We start from the raw sequence: 18,086 nt of genomic DNA on the forward strand, positions 1-18,086 counted from the left end.
TGTCATTAAATTTTGTATTTCAACTTGAGTGTAAGTAACAGAGCAAGCTATATTTTTGTGATAAACTTCGGGCATTCAGCATCACATGGCTGTTTTCACTGTGAAAGCTTTTGGCAGGAGCTGAAAATAGTTCAATTGTTGCGAATTAATCGTTGCGAGTTTGTGACGTCAAAATTCATATTGCATTCGCATTCGCAGGAAGTATTAACCTTTTTTTATTTTAAGCTACCTTGTTGAAGGGTCTTGCAGTACTGGGTTTAGCTCCTAGCTAACATGCCTGGGGTTGATTTCACAAAGAGTTAGGACTCGTCTTATCTCGAGTTAGGACGAGTAACTCGTCCTAACTTAGGATTAATCTTAAGGTCTGCATGCTACAGTGCAGGGTTGGGACTTGTCCTAAGTCTTATAATTAGTCTTAAGTTAGGAAGAGTTTTGTGAAATCGACGGCTGAGGGTTTAATATATTTAATCTTCTTATGTCTTGTCTTGCAAAAATGTTACTTTGTTGCAGGTTGGCCTACAAAAATGTGTTAACTGGTTGCATCGTGATAAGAGGGTAGAAAGTCATGTAGTTATTCCTTTAAAGACCATATAAGCGACATAACCTATTCACACAATGAGGTCAAATGTCATGTCGAGAATTTTTTTTTCATGTTTATATATGATTGACAACAGAAGTTCTGTTCCGTATTGATTTTGTTTTAGGCATTTCGACAAAATTTAATCTATAAGCATTTGGGATGGTTATAGAGAAATGAATGGTCTCTAATAGGTTAAAAATATGTTGATGATTCAATGGAATCCATAGTGCCTTATTTCTTCCTGGCTTTCTACACTATAGGAACCGTGCTAATTCAATCATAATCAGTCCTTGTGTGAATAACTCAACATTTTTAATACATAAGATTGGTATGACTGTTTTGGATCTAAGACCTCTTTTAAGGTGAGAATACAAAGCTTTATTGTTTTTAATGGATTTTAATGCTTTAACTTGTTACACCGACAATTCTACAACTGATACATAAACTGTTGGCGTGAATAAATATTTTCTAGGCTGAACAAATCTTATTTGTTTTTGACATTGATTATTATGGCACATATTTACGGCATGAACTTAAATACAATCTATGAGTTGCGATAAATATAACTTATGCGTAATTTAAACCGAAGTCTAATTTCTAACGCTGCTTACCGTGGGACTCTGTGCATACAACATCCTCTAAAGCGGCGCGCTAGGTTCCACAGGAAGCAGCGCCACGAAATTAAGCCCAGAAATTAATTAATAAATACAAGAGTAAACAATAACAATACTGCATATAGAGAAAGGGCCTTCAAAATCCCAAAGTCTGGGCCGAGTTTTAAAAATGGTGGACGGTTGGTATGTATTTGTAAACTTTTTGGATTCCTTTTTTTTTTTCTTTTTAAAAACTAATTTCATCTATTCCTTCTTCAAATTTGATATCCATGGTTATAAGTTTGAAAAATACTTCTGATTGTCGTTTACTTAAAAACATCTTGAAATAAGCACCAACCATCGGTCATTATATTATTTTTTTATTCAAAACCTGTAAAGGATTTGTGGTAAATAATGCAACCTTCAAACTGTCGTTTAACAAGCATGTGTGCAAAGTAGTCACCCTTGGGAGCCAATCAGGGCTGTTTTCAGCTCATTCCTACCAGGACCCTAGGTTAGTGACAAGGTATCAATATGACGCATTCAATATTTGTACAACATTTGTGAGTTGTTTAAGAAAGGTTGGGCATTTTGTTGTCCAACTTTTGATTGTCACATTTCAGATTTTAAACCGACACATTATTCCCCAACGATTTAGCACCAAACATCACTCAGTGTGATTTTCTCTATTTTCTGTACTATGGCGTATCTCAAAACAGTTAGATAGACCCCTTATATATTATGTCAACATCCCTCGTAGCGCCCTTCTTGAGGTCAATAAAGACTGGTCATTGGCTGAGAGTTGTGCATGGAATATACAGACATGCATGTTTTGACCTCAGTAAAGGCAGCCATTTGCAAGGGGTCTTAATTAGTGGGACTAAATCTCCCTCTGATAGTATTTTGAGTGAAGGAAACTAAAGTTGATTAATTAGGCCGTGTCAGAAACAGCGACTTCGTCTACAGCTACGGCTAGATCACGTTCGTCTGCCTATTCTTCAACATTGGCAGATGCGCTGATCTAGCCGTAGCTGTAGCCGCAGTCGCTGTTTCAGACACAGCCTTACCTATTATTCTATTATATTCTTACTTTTACATGAAACTTGACCTTTAAACCCTTACCCTCCCAAGTCCTTCTGTCTCCTCTTTGCCAAAATGAAGGATTCAGAAGGACAGGGGGCTGTCTGTGAGTCCAAATAACAATTTGCTTAATACTTTGTCAGCTGTTTTAATCTTATCTGAAGCAAAACTATTAAATATGGAGTGATATAGGAGAGGAAGATATTGGAGGATTGGGGTACTGTAGGCGAAAAGGCCACAGAAGGAGTAAGGCTTAACAATACAAAATAGAATTTGGGTAAGTGAACTCACTTTTTTTCTTCATCTGAGCTCTTTAGAGCATATCCTAAAATTAGCTTGATATTTAGTTCTTACTTTAAAGGTTGCTACAAAATTCATACTGTACAACATTTTAATACTCGCAATGGATGAGGTGAACGTAGGTTATCCTATCTGTTGATTTACATGTCGCTGTATACCATTCAAAAAGTGTTTCTAGAAAGGTGCTGGTGGACTCGGACTTGATTCTTGTAAAATAGTTTTACAGTTCATTGTTCAAAATGGTGTTAAGACAGAGGTCGCCCTAAGGCTGCACTGGATAGACAATGTCACAAAGTGGAGTGGAGAGCCGAGAAGAGCAGCGATTGAAGCAGAACGGGTGATAAGTGTTAGTACCTACATTAGAATTTGAGGATGAGGGTTCCACAGACGCAAGTCTTTGCCGTATGATGATGACATTTCAGAGTGAGTCATAAACTGTCCTTTTGTATTCCCACTTCAGAAAGTCGTCAGTGTAAGAATTTGCAGTCGTTCGTGGGTGTGGTTTACAAGGAACTTGAAGTCGAAGAGGAGAGTCTGTTCTTCTTCATGTAGCGAGAATATGAGGTCAAAAGGTCATCCATCTTGTAGCCCTGCAATTGACAGTTGAAACAACTCTTGTTGTTGAAAAACATAATAACAATATCTTGTGCTGACAATTGCCTGTTTAATTTTTTTTACTGTATGCAGGCATTTGAATTACCTTTTTGGGATCGAATAAAGATTAACTGAATTGAACTGAATTTAAGTACGGGTTTCATAAAAAAATTAAAATAAATCAACATCAGTCTGAAATCTCACTGGTTACAAAGTTCATACTACAAGCCACTGTTGCGTACTTCGATTGGTGCAATTGAAATAAGCCAAAGTTAACATTTGATATTTTTTCACAGGTTGATCATACAGTGTTTTTTATTTAACCGGAAGCGGCATTTAATTAACTTTTCTGAAGAATTAGTAAAACTTACTTTCTCTTTAGATAAGTAGTTGTTGCTACGAAACTTCATGCAGTTTTTATATTATCAGTTGGATCTTAAATTTGATACAACAATGCTAATTTTACCATTTTGGTTTTGAAGTGTAGTTTCATGGCTCCTGTCTTTTCATTTCCAACAGTAAGAATAAAGTCATCACTGTCCGAACCTGCCCAGCCCTGGATCTCATTATACGGGTAAGTCTTCAAGATATCCTACATCATAAAATAAAATAAACAGAGTCAATGTTTGTTGACTTTTTGTCTTCAAGAGAGTCTCTGAACTGAAAAGATGTAAACTTGCATCAGTATGTTTGTTTTGCTAAGACTTTTGGTTGTTCTTTGGGTCCTGGTTGTTTGGTCTTTCTCACTTTAAAACACTATTTCTGTGACCTGCCGGATAAAGTGTGGAACAGGTCTTTGCAAATGTGCAGCTAGTTCTTCCCTGTAATTGACATGCGATGTTGCAATTGAGAGGAGTCAATTGTGAGGGAATAACAACTATTAATTCAATTCAATACAATTCAGTTCTTTATTCAGCATGTCCAGCATGAAAATTACTTTCTCGATTTGCACATACAGTTACTAAAAATAGCAGAAGAACCAAACCTGGACCGTAGAAATTAAAAGAGCAACAATATAACATAATTCAACCTATAATTGTTGATATACTATAATGACTTTACCTTTGACTGGGCCTCGATGACGAGCACTCCTCGTTTGTTGATTGCAAGCAACACTCTCTCTGTGTTGTCAGATCTGATGACTTTCTGCAGACAACATGTACATTTGGGTTTGAATTATGTTAAGGAGAATGGGCGAGAAAGTGTAGATTTGTGGATAGCCTACGAACCGAAGGCGAGAACATTGTTGTCACAAATCTACATTTTTGAGTCTATTCTCTGACTTAAACTATTTCCCCAATCTTTTTGTACTTTGTCAAACGTTGTTTGGTTACATTGATAACTATTTTGCAAATTTGTTGAGCATATATTATAGTGCTTGGAACATTATCAAGTACAACGTTTTTTTTTAGAATTATGTTATTTAATACTAAAGTAAATTGTTTAACTGAAACAATAGTTTGGGGACATTGAAATATATCATGTTTTCATCAGCTGAGTTTTTCACCTGATGTTATTTTTTATGTTATTTTTGGAAAGACAGTCATTTTCAAGTTGAACTATCGCTGAAGTTTGTACATTCAACTGTAGATTCGTAAAAATAATCTACATTTTGAACAATAGAGTGACGTCACTGAAATAGTTTAATAGAAAATAATATACTTCAAAATAGCTATTACTGACAGCTACTGAGTTCATGGTTAGGGCTAATACGTATTTGTTTCGATTAAGACTTACACAATCTAGTATCAGAGAGCATGAACTGCTGTCTCACCAAGAGAAACTTATATTTGTTTATTGTTTGTTTAGATGATCTTCTTTATTTAGATGATCAAGGGGATAAAGACACCAAGCTGGCAACAGCTTATCTTTCTCAATTAATATTGGTTGAATGTATAGATATCAATTGCACAAATCAAGAATTTAAATTTAGTATCTGGCAATGTTGCTGCACTTAGCTAGGTTTAAGAATTGCTGCTCTAAAATTGAAAAGGTCGTGGTTTCGAATCCCACTCGAGTAACATGCTTGTGATTTTGCTGAAGGAGCTCTGGAAAGTGTTGAGTGTATAGGTGCTAACACACATCGGTGTATATGGGTAAAACCAAAATTATATAAGAAGAAAAAAAAGACCTTTGTACCTCTGCTTCAAAGAATGAGGAGCCAAACGTTGGCCATCGATACACAATCTTAAGGAATGCAATCTTAGCTCCCTCCTTGGACATAGCGGTCAGTGCAGGTTGGTTATACATGGATACTATAGCCTGTTAATACAAATAAATATGTTGAGGTTGAAAACAAATAAACAAAAATTCTAACCTTGAGTCAGTGTTCTGACTATTCCCAGGTCAAAATTCCAGTTGAACCTAGTTAACTGGGGTCAACTGGTTCAACTGGATAGTGACCAAACTCGTCCATTTTCCATATTAACCAACTGGTTTGGACTAGGTTTAACTGTGTTCAACTGAGTTTAAATTATAAACCAGTTGGTGTCTGTCCATTTTCCATATTAAACCAACTGGTTTTAACTGTGTTTAACTAGTTTATCAACTGGTTTCAACTAGTTCCAGTTGAACCCAGTTTAACTAGGTTCAACTGGAATTTTGACCTGGGTTTGTATGTAAAATTGACAAGTGGCTGTATTTTGAGGTTGTATAGTTTCACAAGACAGGAGAGACTGGGAAAAGCTTGTGTCTGCCTGCTGTGAAGTCAACTGATGATGATGATGATGATAGTTTTATTTAACCTTTGCGAAAGCTTCTGCTGAAACTAACTACTTTTTGCTCTTTTTCATTTCGCATCTTCCACATTACTTCAAGGAATCGTCTCTTTACAATACATTTTTTAAACCATCCACTCACTCTTTTCCAATCCTCCACAGACGCAGTTCTCAACATTTCTGTCGGCAGATATTCTGACAAGGTTTGAGCCAGATTCTGTAACTCTGATTTATCGTTGCCGTGTTGAGCACGAAACTGCAGGGCTGCCAACTTGACAGCATCCTCCCTCTGGCATCGATGGTAACCCCGAAGAAACTTGGGACGTTCCTGGTTGTAGTGGAATATTGTGTCAGCTTGTGGGTCCTCGCCCGGAACAACATCTGTCCAGATTTTCCGCAGGAAGTACATTTGGTAGGCAAGAACTGGCATATCACTTTCTGTTTTATGAGGGTAGGTGGAAGGGTTAAAATAACTGGGAACCAGTGGCAACAGACTGTAAACTGCATGGTATTTCGCCTCGTAACCTGTTTTAGCTAAGCAAAATTCGTCTGTGTTTGTCTGAGTTTTTGTGCTACTTAAGCAGAAAATATCACATTACTTTTGTTTTCTGCTTAGCAAACATGTGCAAGATACCAGTCAAAAAAATTGCTTGTTGTATGGTATTTTGGCTGGTTACCTTATCTGGGTAAGCATAATATTGCTGTCCTTAGCCAATTTTTAGCAAGCGTATGAAATTCCTGGAGGTTATTATGATCAAGATATTGTACCAGACATTATTCAAATCTAAATCTCAATGATGTACTCAGCAAAGAATGGAAAAAGCTTCTTGCCTTTGCTAAGCGGTTGATTGCAATAGATTGATCCAGTAGGCTCCGCCCACAATGCACGTGTGAGCAAGAACACATGGGACTCTCCAATGCCTTTCTGCACAACTCTGCCACGCGCGCCAAGCATACGCGCACGCATGTGGGACCTTAGTGTCGGACCTTCGTTGCGTTGTTATTGGTCAATACGCAATGGGGCGGAGCTTAATGGATCGGTCTATTGCAGGCAGTTGTGGCTTATCTGTATCTATTAGCAGTATGTGTGCACTATTTGTGAGCTTGCAGATAAAATCAGAAGTGAATTTCTTCTAAGAGTAAAAAAGTTCACTAAACTCGATAGAATAAATAACTAAGTGGATTTGTGCTGAAACAAAATCTAATAACTAACCACAACTGTGACAACAGCGCAGAAGCTACATGTATACACTACTTTACTCAATCAACTGGAAGTGCTTTCTCGTCAAGACAAGTATCTAAATCCATACAGAGATAAGATAACTCAAAGAGGCCTATTACTGCTACAAGAAGAGAGGCCAGCAAATGTGTCCAATGCATACCCTCACTTTTGGTTGACTTGATACCTTCCTCTTCCCAGTCGATCTGTCTCCTCAAGGCATCGAAGAAGAACTCGCTCTCGTCATGCAAGGCAACAACTGAATCCAAACAGAAGAGTGATGTGTTACACGAGCGCAGACAATCGGAAGTTATCAGGTTTGTGGATTATAAGATTTGTTTTTGAATCCAAGAATAATGCAGATATGATAATGTTTTAGATATGTTTCACTCCTAATCCAAGATTATCAATCCAGCAGCCGATTTCATGAAGCTTTACGCAACTGCGTAAGTCCACTTGCGCCACGCTTATGGCGCAACTTACGCCATAAACGTTGCGCAAGTGGACTTACGCAGCTGCGTAAATGTTAGTGAAATTGGCTGCAGATGAACTTATTTAATAATCAGGTTTGTGTTCAGATATGAATTTTGGTGTTCAAATATTTGTATCTGTATTCAAACTCCAGTGAATCTGTATCCCGCTGGAGGGGAGTGTTGCAGACAAATTCTGCTTCTGTAATCTTAAACTGGTTGAGTTCAGGGAGACTTGGGGCCATGTCACACTGGGCAATTGTTACGGGCAGCTTGGAGGTAGGATTTTTTGTCTTACATTACCCAACAAAATTATGTGCAAATTGAAACCATGCCATTTCTTCTGAGAGATTACTTGAAACCTGTTGCCTGTAAAGAGCCCTGTGTGAGACTTAAAGGTAGTGCAGTAATATTGGTCATTAAAAAAACACAAAAAATAAACAAACAAACAAATAAACAAACAAACAAACCAATCCAACAACTTACTTTTTTGACTCATGATAAGGAACAGTCCGAATCCTTTTGTTGATTTGAGTCCAAGTCGACCAATGATACTTCTGCATAACTCCCCAACAGTCATAGATGACGAGACCTGAAATGACTGGAAAGAGAAAACAAAGTATACAATGTCATTATCAGTTTCCTGAAAGTGCTCAAAATGTTTATATCCCATTACGCAAAGCAAAATATAAGATTATGAATCATTCATGAGTGATGCAAACAAAGCATACAGAAATGCAAATTAGCAGCTGATCAGTTGACTTTCTCTGTCTCCTTCTTTTGTAGTGCTACAGAAATTGGAACGCACTGTACAAAGTTTTGTTGCGTTTTCTATTCCCCTCCCAGTTATTTCCTCAATATTCTAGCTCTGAGCCTCCAGTTCACCATTCTTTGCTCTAGTTCTGAACCTTCCCCCAACCCACCCTAGCAATTACAAAGTCATCTAGGACTCGGTTACCTTGCTTCAGAATTATGAGGTACTGTTGTACGAGGTTTGTGTAGGACATTGTGAATTCAGGACATGAGAAGGGCAATCTTGCTGTTGTGGGCTGCGCAAGTCTTACATAGGGTACATGGTGCATTATTAATAATATCTTACCGCATTTGACTTATCATCAGGGAAGAACACAAAGTGAAAGATCTGAGTGAAGTTATGCTGTATGGTCTCTTTCTCCACCCAGTGCGGCGGATACTTGCGCTGTCGTGGACATTGAGCGATAGCATGCTGACGTCGTAAGCAGTCCTGGGCCAGCTTGTGACGAGCTGAACGAAGGAACTTAGTGATTTCTGGCTGTAGGATACGACTGCTGGTGAAGATACCAGTTGCTAGCCACATGAGCTCCCATCCTCGCTCCTCACTAACACTGCAAATCATCATCAGGTACAGTTGTTTTTTATCATACATTTAGTTTAATCAGTATTAGTGCAAACAGTTGTTTTTCTTGTTCATTGGTATCGTTTCGCATTTGTCAATATTGTGTCATAAAATACTCTGTATTCTAATTGCAAGTACATATTTGTCTCTACCGGTAGTTGGGATGATTTTCCTGCCAGTTTAGTATTTCCTCTCATTACAAACAAAATGTTGTGTTTTTATGATGTGATAAATGTAAATTTGAACTGCGGATTTTAAATTACATTGTTCAGTAACATTTATTTCAATGCTGTAATTCATTACAAAAGCACATAATGTTGAAACAAAATGCCTCCATACATACACGTGTGAATACCTTATAACTTCAAGAAATCTTGTATTTTAAATTGTTTTTAGTTTCATACGTTTTTAGTTCCATTCTTTAAAAGAAAGTTCAAACATAAACACAAAGCATAACAATTTTATTAAGCAAATACAAGTAAAGCTAAGTTTTGTTTGTCTTGTAAAAAACAATTGCTGACAACAAAAGATATCTATTTTGTACATTCAATTACACAAGAACTTTTCCCTGCTTTGAAATTTGTCAAGTGGGATGAATACCTAGACTTGCCTGAGTTTATTACCAGTCAACTGCTTGATGATTTGGCAGAATATCTCGTCCTTGAGTTCCTCGTATCTCATGGCACTCTGGAAGATCTTATCGGTAACAAAGTTACCATGAAGGTTGGACTTCTTGGTTGGGAAGTCACCCATATACTTCATGATTGGTGTGAACCGTTAAGGGAAATGTATGTTTATGTCTTGGGGAGTAGTTTGCAGACGTGATGGGTAGGAAGTGGATTGAGGGGGCGAGGGGGGATAGATACATCATTGTTATGTTTTGTTTATACTCTTACACCACTGTATACCCGGTACTTTCTTGAGTTCTGTGAACAAAATCACAGGCAAATCGTGGTTGGATTCGGATCCACAACCTTTGCATTGCTAGAGCTGATGTCTTACCACTAGACCATAAAGCTAGCCCTATGGCTACAGGCAGTTTGAATCTTATACATGTGTTAGCAGTGGGTACCACAATGTTTTGTAAATGTAAATGTTTCGGGATGCAAAACTAACTTCTGTTACATCATTGTTGGGCTTCTCTTAATTTATTGAAGACCAATCACAAATCAACACGACCAAATCTGAATTTAAATACCTAATCAAACATCAGGGAGACCAATCATGAACCAAAATGAGTATAAATCAAAAACACCCCTATTACATCCTTATGGTCGATACACTTTACAGACTAGCACACATCGTGGTAAACCCAAGTTTCTAGGATCAAAGATTTCAGAGAAAAGGATGATGTGATGACTTTCATGTTCTGTTTTTTTTACATAAATTAGAAATTTTATTGCACCTGTAGAATGGTAAAACTTAAAGGCAAGGATTGTCGAAAAACAAAACTAAAATGGAATTAAAAACATTTGGTTGATGTTATTTTCACTGCAAGTGTTATTGGCATTAAGTGAGCTTTCGGAGTCCAAGGACCAATAAGTCCGAGTCCCTGAGTACTAGGTACTTAAATTTGATCCAAACAAAACAAATCAAAATAAATGATAAAGGATATCTTTGAAGGCTGTACAAGCCTGACCGGACAGCTGTTGGTTGCCATTCAAGTGTTTCAACAAGGATCTCTGAATGGGCTCTGTTGTATGCTGCCACACCTCCACATTAGAGTTCCCTTTAACGATAGACGGCCGTTTCACAGCCTTGTTGAAGTTCAACTTTGCAAAGTGTTCCAGGGTGTGGATCCCATTTGAAACACCACCGTTGCGGACAGGGGCTGGTGCCCAACCCCCCTTTCGACCTCTTGGTGGCGATGTGGCCCTTTTTCTGGTTGGGGATGGTGAACTTGTTGACCGTCGGGTCGGAGACGGTGATCTTGCTGACCGTCGGGTCGGAGACGGTGATCTTGCTGACCGTCGGGTCGGAGACGGTGATCTTGCTGACCGTCGGGTCGGGGAAGGTGACCGGGCTGATCGTCGATCTGGAGAGGGTGATCGGGCTTGGTGTCGGGGTGATTGGGACCGAGTTCGTCGCCGAGATGGGGACGGCGATCGGGTGCCATTGTGATGAGCTGATCTCCTTGAAACACCTTCACCTTGCATCATCTTATCTGGACCAGAACTTCTTGTAAATCTGTATATATATATATATATATATATATTTTTTTTGGGGGGGGGGCACAAACTGTTCAGCTTATAAGGTCACATTCCTGTGCACACACTGTGCAACACTCCCTACTAAACCAAATATGTTGGTTTCAATTATATTGAGCCAGAAAAACAAGTACCTAGTATGTAAACACTGTACTATGTGCTTGTCAACATGTAGCATTCACTACCCATGTTTACAAAGGCACTTGTTCACACAATAGCGAAAGTTTAGCCATAATCATGAGAGGAGATATATGGGGTTAGCGTTATCATTCTGTTCAGAATCATTCGGGTGAAATTTATTGCAGAAGTAACAACAGTACATGCACAAATCCTGCAAACATTTGCCTTCAGAACCCTATACTCTGTGACTTGAAAAAAAGATGTGTAAATGTTTAGAGTATATTGTGTTAATCTGGGTGAAGAAAAACCCTCATGCAACCTTTGTATACAAGTTTTTTTTAGTAGCCATTAAATTGGAATTGAAGCCAGTGAATACAAGGCCTTGTCTTCTTAGAAAGAAGTAATTTAGCAAAGAAAATGAAGTCGGTACCACAAGTATTGTTCTTAAAGGCAGTGGACACTATTAGTAATTACTCAAAATAACTAATAGCATAAAACCTTACTTGGTGATGAGTAATGGGAGAGGTTGATGGTATAAAACATTATGAGAAACGGCTCCCTAAAAAAGTGAAGTAGTTTTTGAGAAAGAAGTAATTTTCCACGAATTTGATTTTGAGACCTCAGATTTAGAATTTGAGGTCTCGAAATCAACCATCTAAACGCACACAACTTCATGTGACAAGGGTGTTTTTTCTTTCATTATTATCTCGCAATTTCGACGACCAATTGAGCTCAAATTTTCACAGGTTTGTTATTTTGTGCATATGTTGAGATACACCAAGTGAGAAGACGGGTCTTTGACAATTACCAATAGTTTCCAGTATCTTTAACAAAATTCTTGTTAAATCTTTGCCAAACAAATGATTTGGTAACTCAATTTTATACCAGTGGCTTCAAAATGTTAAACCATATCAAAGAGATTGTTAGAGACCATTCTCTTGTTTATACGATAGCCAGCAATATTGGATGGAAGATATTGAGTACAGCTAAAAATTGGCTTTGCAACAATTAGCCATTTTTAGCAAAACATTACACCAAAATGTTATTGAGTATAAAAGTCTACCCTTTGTTTTGGATTGTTGTGGTTATTAATTTGATAGCATTAGGATTGGTCAAATAATAAACTGTTTTGGGCTGTGAAGATTGCTCAGACTTTTGCCATCTGGTTGGCAAAACTCAAGATGGTTGGCAAAACTCACGGTGTGACGTAAAAAAGAAAGGACTCATACAAGAACCTTTTTAAAATAGTACTGAACAGACATTAAATGAACTACTCCAACTTCATAAAAGAATTAATCTGAAAATTCATTCCATTGGAGGATAGAGCTTATTTATTATCATTACGCCTAAATTAAATTTGTTTAGTCATTAATCTTAGGCGCAAACAATTCAATGCAAGAAATGAAATTTTAAAATAGTACTGAACAGACATTAAATGAACTACTCCAACTTCATAAAAGAATTAATCTGAAAATTCATTCCATTGGAGGATAGAGCTTATTTATTATCATTACGCCTAAATTAAATTTGTTTAGTCATTAATCTTAGGCGCAAACAATTCAATGCAAGAAATGAAATTGTTTTGAAATTGTTTTCTAAACAAGGATGAAAAGGATGAAAAGTCATTCACTTACCCAAAATGCCAGCACCACAGAATTCTGTGTCAACTTTCTCCAAATTATTACCACTCCGTTGTTTTCGAGCCAGCTGCCTAAATCCCATCAAGTAAAGACTAGAAATAAACTAAACTCCAAACACTTTTGAGAAAGTATTCCTTCCTTTATGGTTTCAAAAGTCGCCTGCGATGAAAATCACCTTAAAAGCTGTCAGAATAAACACTTTTCTGTCTGGACTTTGTATTCCACAGAAACAAAATGTGCTAGATTTGGTTTTACCCCTATGGGCGAGTTAGAACTGGTTTCATTTTAGTCCAGTATTCCCATGGAGTATTTATTATACTCCAAATACCCATGTCCTTCAAAGCCCCTCAAAGAAATTCTAAAGCTGAAATCGCTCGTCTGGAAACCCTTTTGTTCGCAAGTATGCATTGACACTTGAGGGGTATGCAGTTTTCTCTCTGTGCTACACCCCAGTTTTTAATAATGGTTATGAGTTTGTGGTGAATGGGTTGCTCCAATTGAGGGGGGCGTAGGCTAAACTTGTAATTATGCTCATAATGAAAGCGAAGTTTGTTTTGTATTTGGGGAAAGCGATGACACACATGTGATGCCATACCGGTACAGGCTGGATCTTTTACAATGTGGGTGAAGTTAAAAATGAAAAATAATAATGGCTTTAACAAACCAAGTAATATGCCTCTGGATTTTTTTCACAGAGCTTGGGAAGTACTTTTCTTTTACGAATCGGTGTATACGGGTAAAACCAAAATTATTATTCTTTACACTCGATGCAAATTTCCTTCCATGTTACAAACTAAAACCAACAAAAAGGACCTGTGGTATAAATGCAAAACATAGTTATGGCCTGACATTTCGCTCGAGCCTAGGAGTCTTTTTTGAAGGCTAAATAGGTTGCATAAAAGCAATTATTTTTTCTCTCATAGGGCTAAGAGATAATGGTTTGGTTTGACAAGTACTTTGGCCCCACAATACTCAGCCAAAGATTCTACATAATAAATGTGGCTTCTTACATATCACTCATGCTCATGCCACACATTTATTTCAATCCTTAAACCATCTCGGCTTTCTTGGGAGTGAACAGCTTTTGCTGCCAAGTATGTTGCACACAAAGCAAAATCAATCACATGAAGCTAAATCAACTGTTATTGTGTTTTTATAATTGTATTGCTGTTTTTGAATTTCTTAGGTTTGTTAATGATTAATTACTAAGATTAGTGTTTTGTAGCCTTTTTAAAAAAAAATTGTTTCTCTGTGAAGCGCCTTGAGCGTCTTATAGGCGGACTTTGGTGCTATATAATTTTAGGAACCATCTCTGCCCTCACACGTACCCATTTATCCCGGGGTGAAGAGAAGCAAACTTAGTTGAGTGTCTTGCTCAAGGACACAAGTTTTATGACTAGGATTCAAACCCACACCCTAATGACCTATTTGAGTTCAATGTTGCACTTGGCCACAACATGTCAGATTGCCGTTACTCTTTTGTTTTTTGAGTAAATGTACTTCCATCATTCGACATTTTTTTTTAGGAATGTGCCATAAAAGAAACTGAACATTTCATTAAAGGCAGTGGACACTATTGGTAATTACCATAGCTCTATGGTAATTACTCAAAATAATTATGATTAGAGAACCTTTCTTGATTACGAGTAATGGGGAGATATTGATAGTATAAAACATTGTGAGAAACAGCTCCCTCTGAAGTGGTGTAGTTTTTTAGAAAGAAGTCATTTTCCACGAATTTGATTTTGAGACCTCGGATTTAGAATTTGAGGTCTCGAAATCAAGCATCTGAAAGCACACAACTTCCTTTGACCATGGTGCGACAAGGGTGTTTTTTTCTTTCATTAATGTCATGTAACTTCGACAACCGATTGAGCTCAAATTTTCACAGGTTTGTTATTGTATGCATAGTTGAGATACACCAACTGTGAAGACTAGTCTTTGACAATTACCAATAGTGTCTTTACCCTGTTTTACTGAAAGCTCTTTTTTTGGTCAGAGATTTATTGTAGAGTCATGCATGTTTGGATTGTGGTGATGGAATTAAGGATCTTCGAAATTATTTCAGATATAAATATTTCTTTTGCTGATTGGTAATGGTGTGAACTTAAGAATCGGTGAGCTTTCAGATAGAAAACATTTCTCTGGAGCATTGGTGCCATTTTCGTGTAGTTTCCCAAAGTGTAAAATTCTCATCATAGCTACCACTGCCTTTAAACTGAACTGTCAAACGCTAATGTACATGACCTTGTGTTTCCATATAAACTGGTAAAGTCAGCTCAGTGTTGAGTCATAAAACTACACGCTTCACGAACCAAGGAAAAACTACAACACCAACAAAAAACACACCAAACAAACACTTTTGTTTACAGAGAAAACCTTGTTTAACGCATGCTGGGCCTAATGTCATAGAGCAGATGAAGCAGCAATGCTGCTTAATCATTTCTGCTTAGCAAAACAAAGCAGGATACCAGTCAATGATAGTTTGAGTGACAAAGTTTTTTTTTGGCTGGTAAGCATAATTTTCTTGTGCTTAGCTACTTAGTGTGCTTAGCTACTTATTGTGCTTGAAGCAGCCTTATGAAACTGGGCCCCCTGTTAAAGGGACTGGCCACTATATTGGTAATGACTCAAAGTAATTGTTAGCATAAAAACCTAGTGAGAATACTAGTCTTTGACAATTACCAAACCTTTCCAGTGCCTTTAAAACCCAAATTCTCATGTTGGTTCTAGTTTAGAACCGAACAATGGTTAATCGTTTGAATTTCTCTTCTCTCACCGCACCTGTAAAAATTTCACAGTCACTGGATTATTGTATACCAGTGTCATATTGTCAACCAGTACAAAGCAAGCCAACAAAAGCAATGGCGTTGACCTAAGAGTTTATTGTCACTAAGTATGTGATCCTGAATTCTTGTAATAATCTAGCCCTGGGGGCTGGATTATTCAATAGAAATATATGCAACTTTCCATCTGTCGGTTCCTGAAAAAAAATATACCTCAAAGGTAATGCAAAAAGTATTTAAAGGAACGTTACAGAATTGGTAAGAAACAAAAATCGTGAAGATCACAGATTTACATTAAACTTACACGGTCTAATGATGATGATAGTTGAAAACATACCTTGAAATATTTCTGTGTGAAATGTCATATTTGATGAGAAATAAATAATCTACCTTCGCGTTTGGAGTTTATTGCTCAGTGAGCGTTTTATTCATTTTTATTTTGGCATCGATGCAATGCAAAATCGGTCATCCGTTTTTCACTATTCTCTTGTGACCCAGATCATCGATGGATCTCAAACTTCTACAGGTTTGTCAGTTTATGTAATTGGTGGATTACATAAAGTGCTTACTCTGCCAGCAACTGTTTCGTAAGTAAAAACCAATTCTGTAATGTTCCTTTAATGGTCTGACGTTTCGGCCCAATAGAGTGTTCTTTTAAACCTCTGAGAAAGACTCAGCTAGGCAAATGTCAGGCCATTTACGACAACAGCTAATTTATTTAAAGTAACTTACAAAAGGGGTTATAGATGAGATAATCAAAGGAAATGATGTTCAGCCCAAAAGTGTAAGATAAATAATATTTTATTTTACTCAATGAGTCAGTCATTATACATGCAGCGGATAAATGAATATATCATTTTAACACTTAATCATACCTGTGTTTAATGTAAATATTTTAAAAAGGGGACACAGTTAATTCACATGATATGTATTTTTTATTGAGTACTAATTGTTCAACTTATTTTAACTCTTTCAGTGCCTGTTTAGGGTGGTAATTTGAACCTTAAATGTCAACACCAAAAAATTTGTTTACAAAATTTAAAACAATATTTCTCACAAAACAAAATGCTTGTTGCTGATTTGTGTTGCCTTGGTACATCCCAAAGTCAATATTGAGTGGGTCGTACATTTGCAATTGATGACACTTTTGCAGATCCTAAGTGCACGATCTTGACACTGAAAGATTTATGGTTATATTCATAATAGGTTTTTTAAATGTACATTACATTGTACCTGTAGAGTGTAGTTTGTCAAGTCTGCAGCAGTTTTGATATAAATCAGTTATTGTACATGTTTTGTTCCCCCTTTTTCACAAACCCTTTTTCTTTTCTTTTGGACCTACTTCAAGAATACAATGGTGTTGTAATTCACACATTTTGAAGGGAAATATTTAGCAATTTGAATTCAGTAGGAGGCGCTCTTTCAAACATTTTCAAGCATAAACAAAATGTTCTCCCCTACATTATTAACCATAAAAGTATTTCATAAACATAACAAAATCCAAGCGTTTCACCTGACTTTGAGAGCACCTGCTTTTATAAATGATATATTTATGTTTCATAAAAAGGTATTCCTTCCGTTTAAAAAAATATATATATATACAAATATACCCTTGACCATGTTACGCCATGGTCAGCCCTTAAATACAGTGGTCACTATTCATCATCATCTTCCTATACTGTGCAGAAACCTCCTCTGGAGTATACTTGCACATATTGGTAGTCTTCTCACTTGGTGTACCTCAACATATGCATAAAATAAAAAACCTGTGAAAATTTGAGCTCAATCGGTTGTCGAAGTTGCGCGATAATAATGAAAGAAAAAACATCCTTGTCACAGGAAGTTGTGTGCTTTCATATGCTCGATTTCGAGACCTCAAATTCTAAACTTGAGGTCCTGAAATCAAATTCGTGGAAAATTACTTCTGTCTCGAAAACTACAACACTTCAGAGGGAGCCGTTTCTCACAATGTTTTATACTATCAACCTCTCCCCATTACTCGTCACCAAGAAAGGTTTTATTCTCATAATTATTTTGAGTAATTACCAATAGTGTCCACTGCCTTTAAATACGCCCTAATCAAAGAATCTGTCAATTCAGTCTCTTTCCTCTTGAATGGTTAGTATGTCATGTCCTTTAGGCACCGGGATGTACAATTTGCACTGTAATTACTGTCATTAGTTGGTAGTTGGTGCAGGCTTTGAATCTCAGCTTTGAGAGGACAAGGCCAATTTCATGTTGCAAAGGGAACTCAAGGGAACTTGAAAATCTTAAATGTCTATGGGAAACTTTTGAAGGGGCACCAAGGCAAGACCAGGGCCCAATTTCATAGAGCTGCTAAGCACAAACATTTGCTTAGCATAAAATTTCTTCTTTGATAAAAACAGGATTACCAACCAAATTTC

The 18,086-nt window shown here is 37.1% G+C and overlaps 1 protein-coding gene across 2 annotated transcripts; it reads right to left on the bottom strand.

The window, feature by feature from the left end:
• Positions 1-870: 870 nt before the first annotated feature.
• On the bottom strand, positions 871-13,144 carry LOC117306998 (myosin-VIIa-like). Of its 2 annotated transcripts, none has more exons than XM_033791616.1 (11): positions 12,890-13,144; positions 10,544-11,115; positions 9,539-9,695; positions 8,653-8,917; positions 8,040-8,154; positions 7,253-7,342; positions 6,007-6,302; positions 5,287-5,409; positions 4,210-4,293; positions 3,614-3,739; positions 871-3,143 (listed from the first exon to the last, which is right to left on the bottom strand). In XM_033791616.1, the coding sequence occupies exons 2-11, from the start codon at positions 11,085-11,087 to the stop codon at positions 3,057-3,059; spliced, it is 1,887 nt and encodes a 628-aa protein (XP_033647507.1). In that variant the 5' UTR covers positions 11,088-11,115; positions 12,890-13,144; the 3' UTR covers positions 871-3,056. The 2 variants fall into 2 exon arrangements, with proteins under 2 accessions (XP_033647507.1, XP_033647506.1); XM_033791615.1 differs by having other exon boundaries at positions 7,247-7,342.
• Positions 13,145-18,086: the final 4,942 nt, after the last annotated feature.

Source organism: Asterias rubens, chromosome 2 (genome assembly GCF_902459465.1).
Source record: "Asterias rubens chromosome 2, eAstRub1.3, whole genome shotgun sequence".
In the NCBI taxonomy this organism is placed as follows: Eukaryota; Metazoa; Echinodermata; class Asteroidea; order Forcipulatida; family Asteriidae; genus Asterias; species Asterias rubens.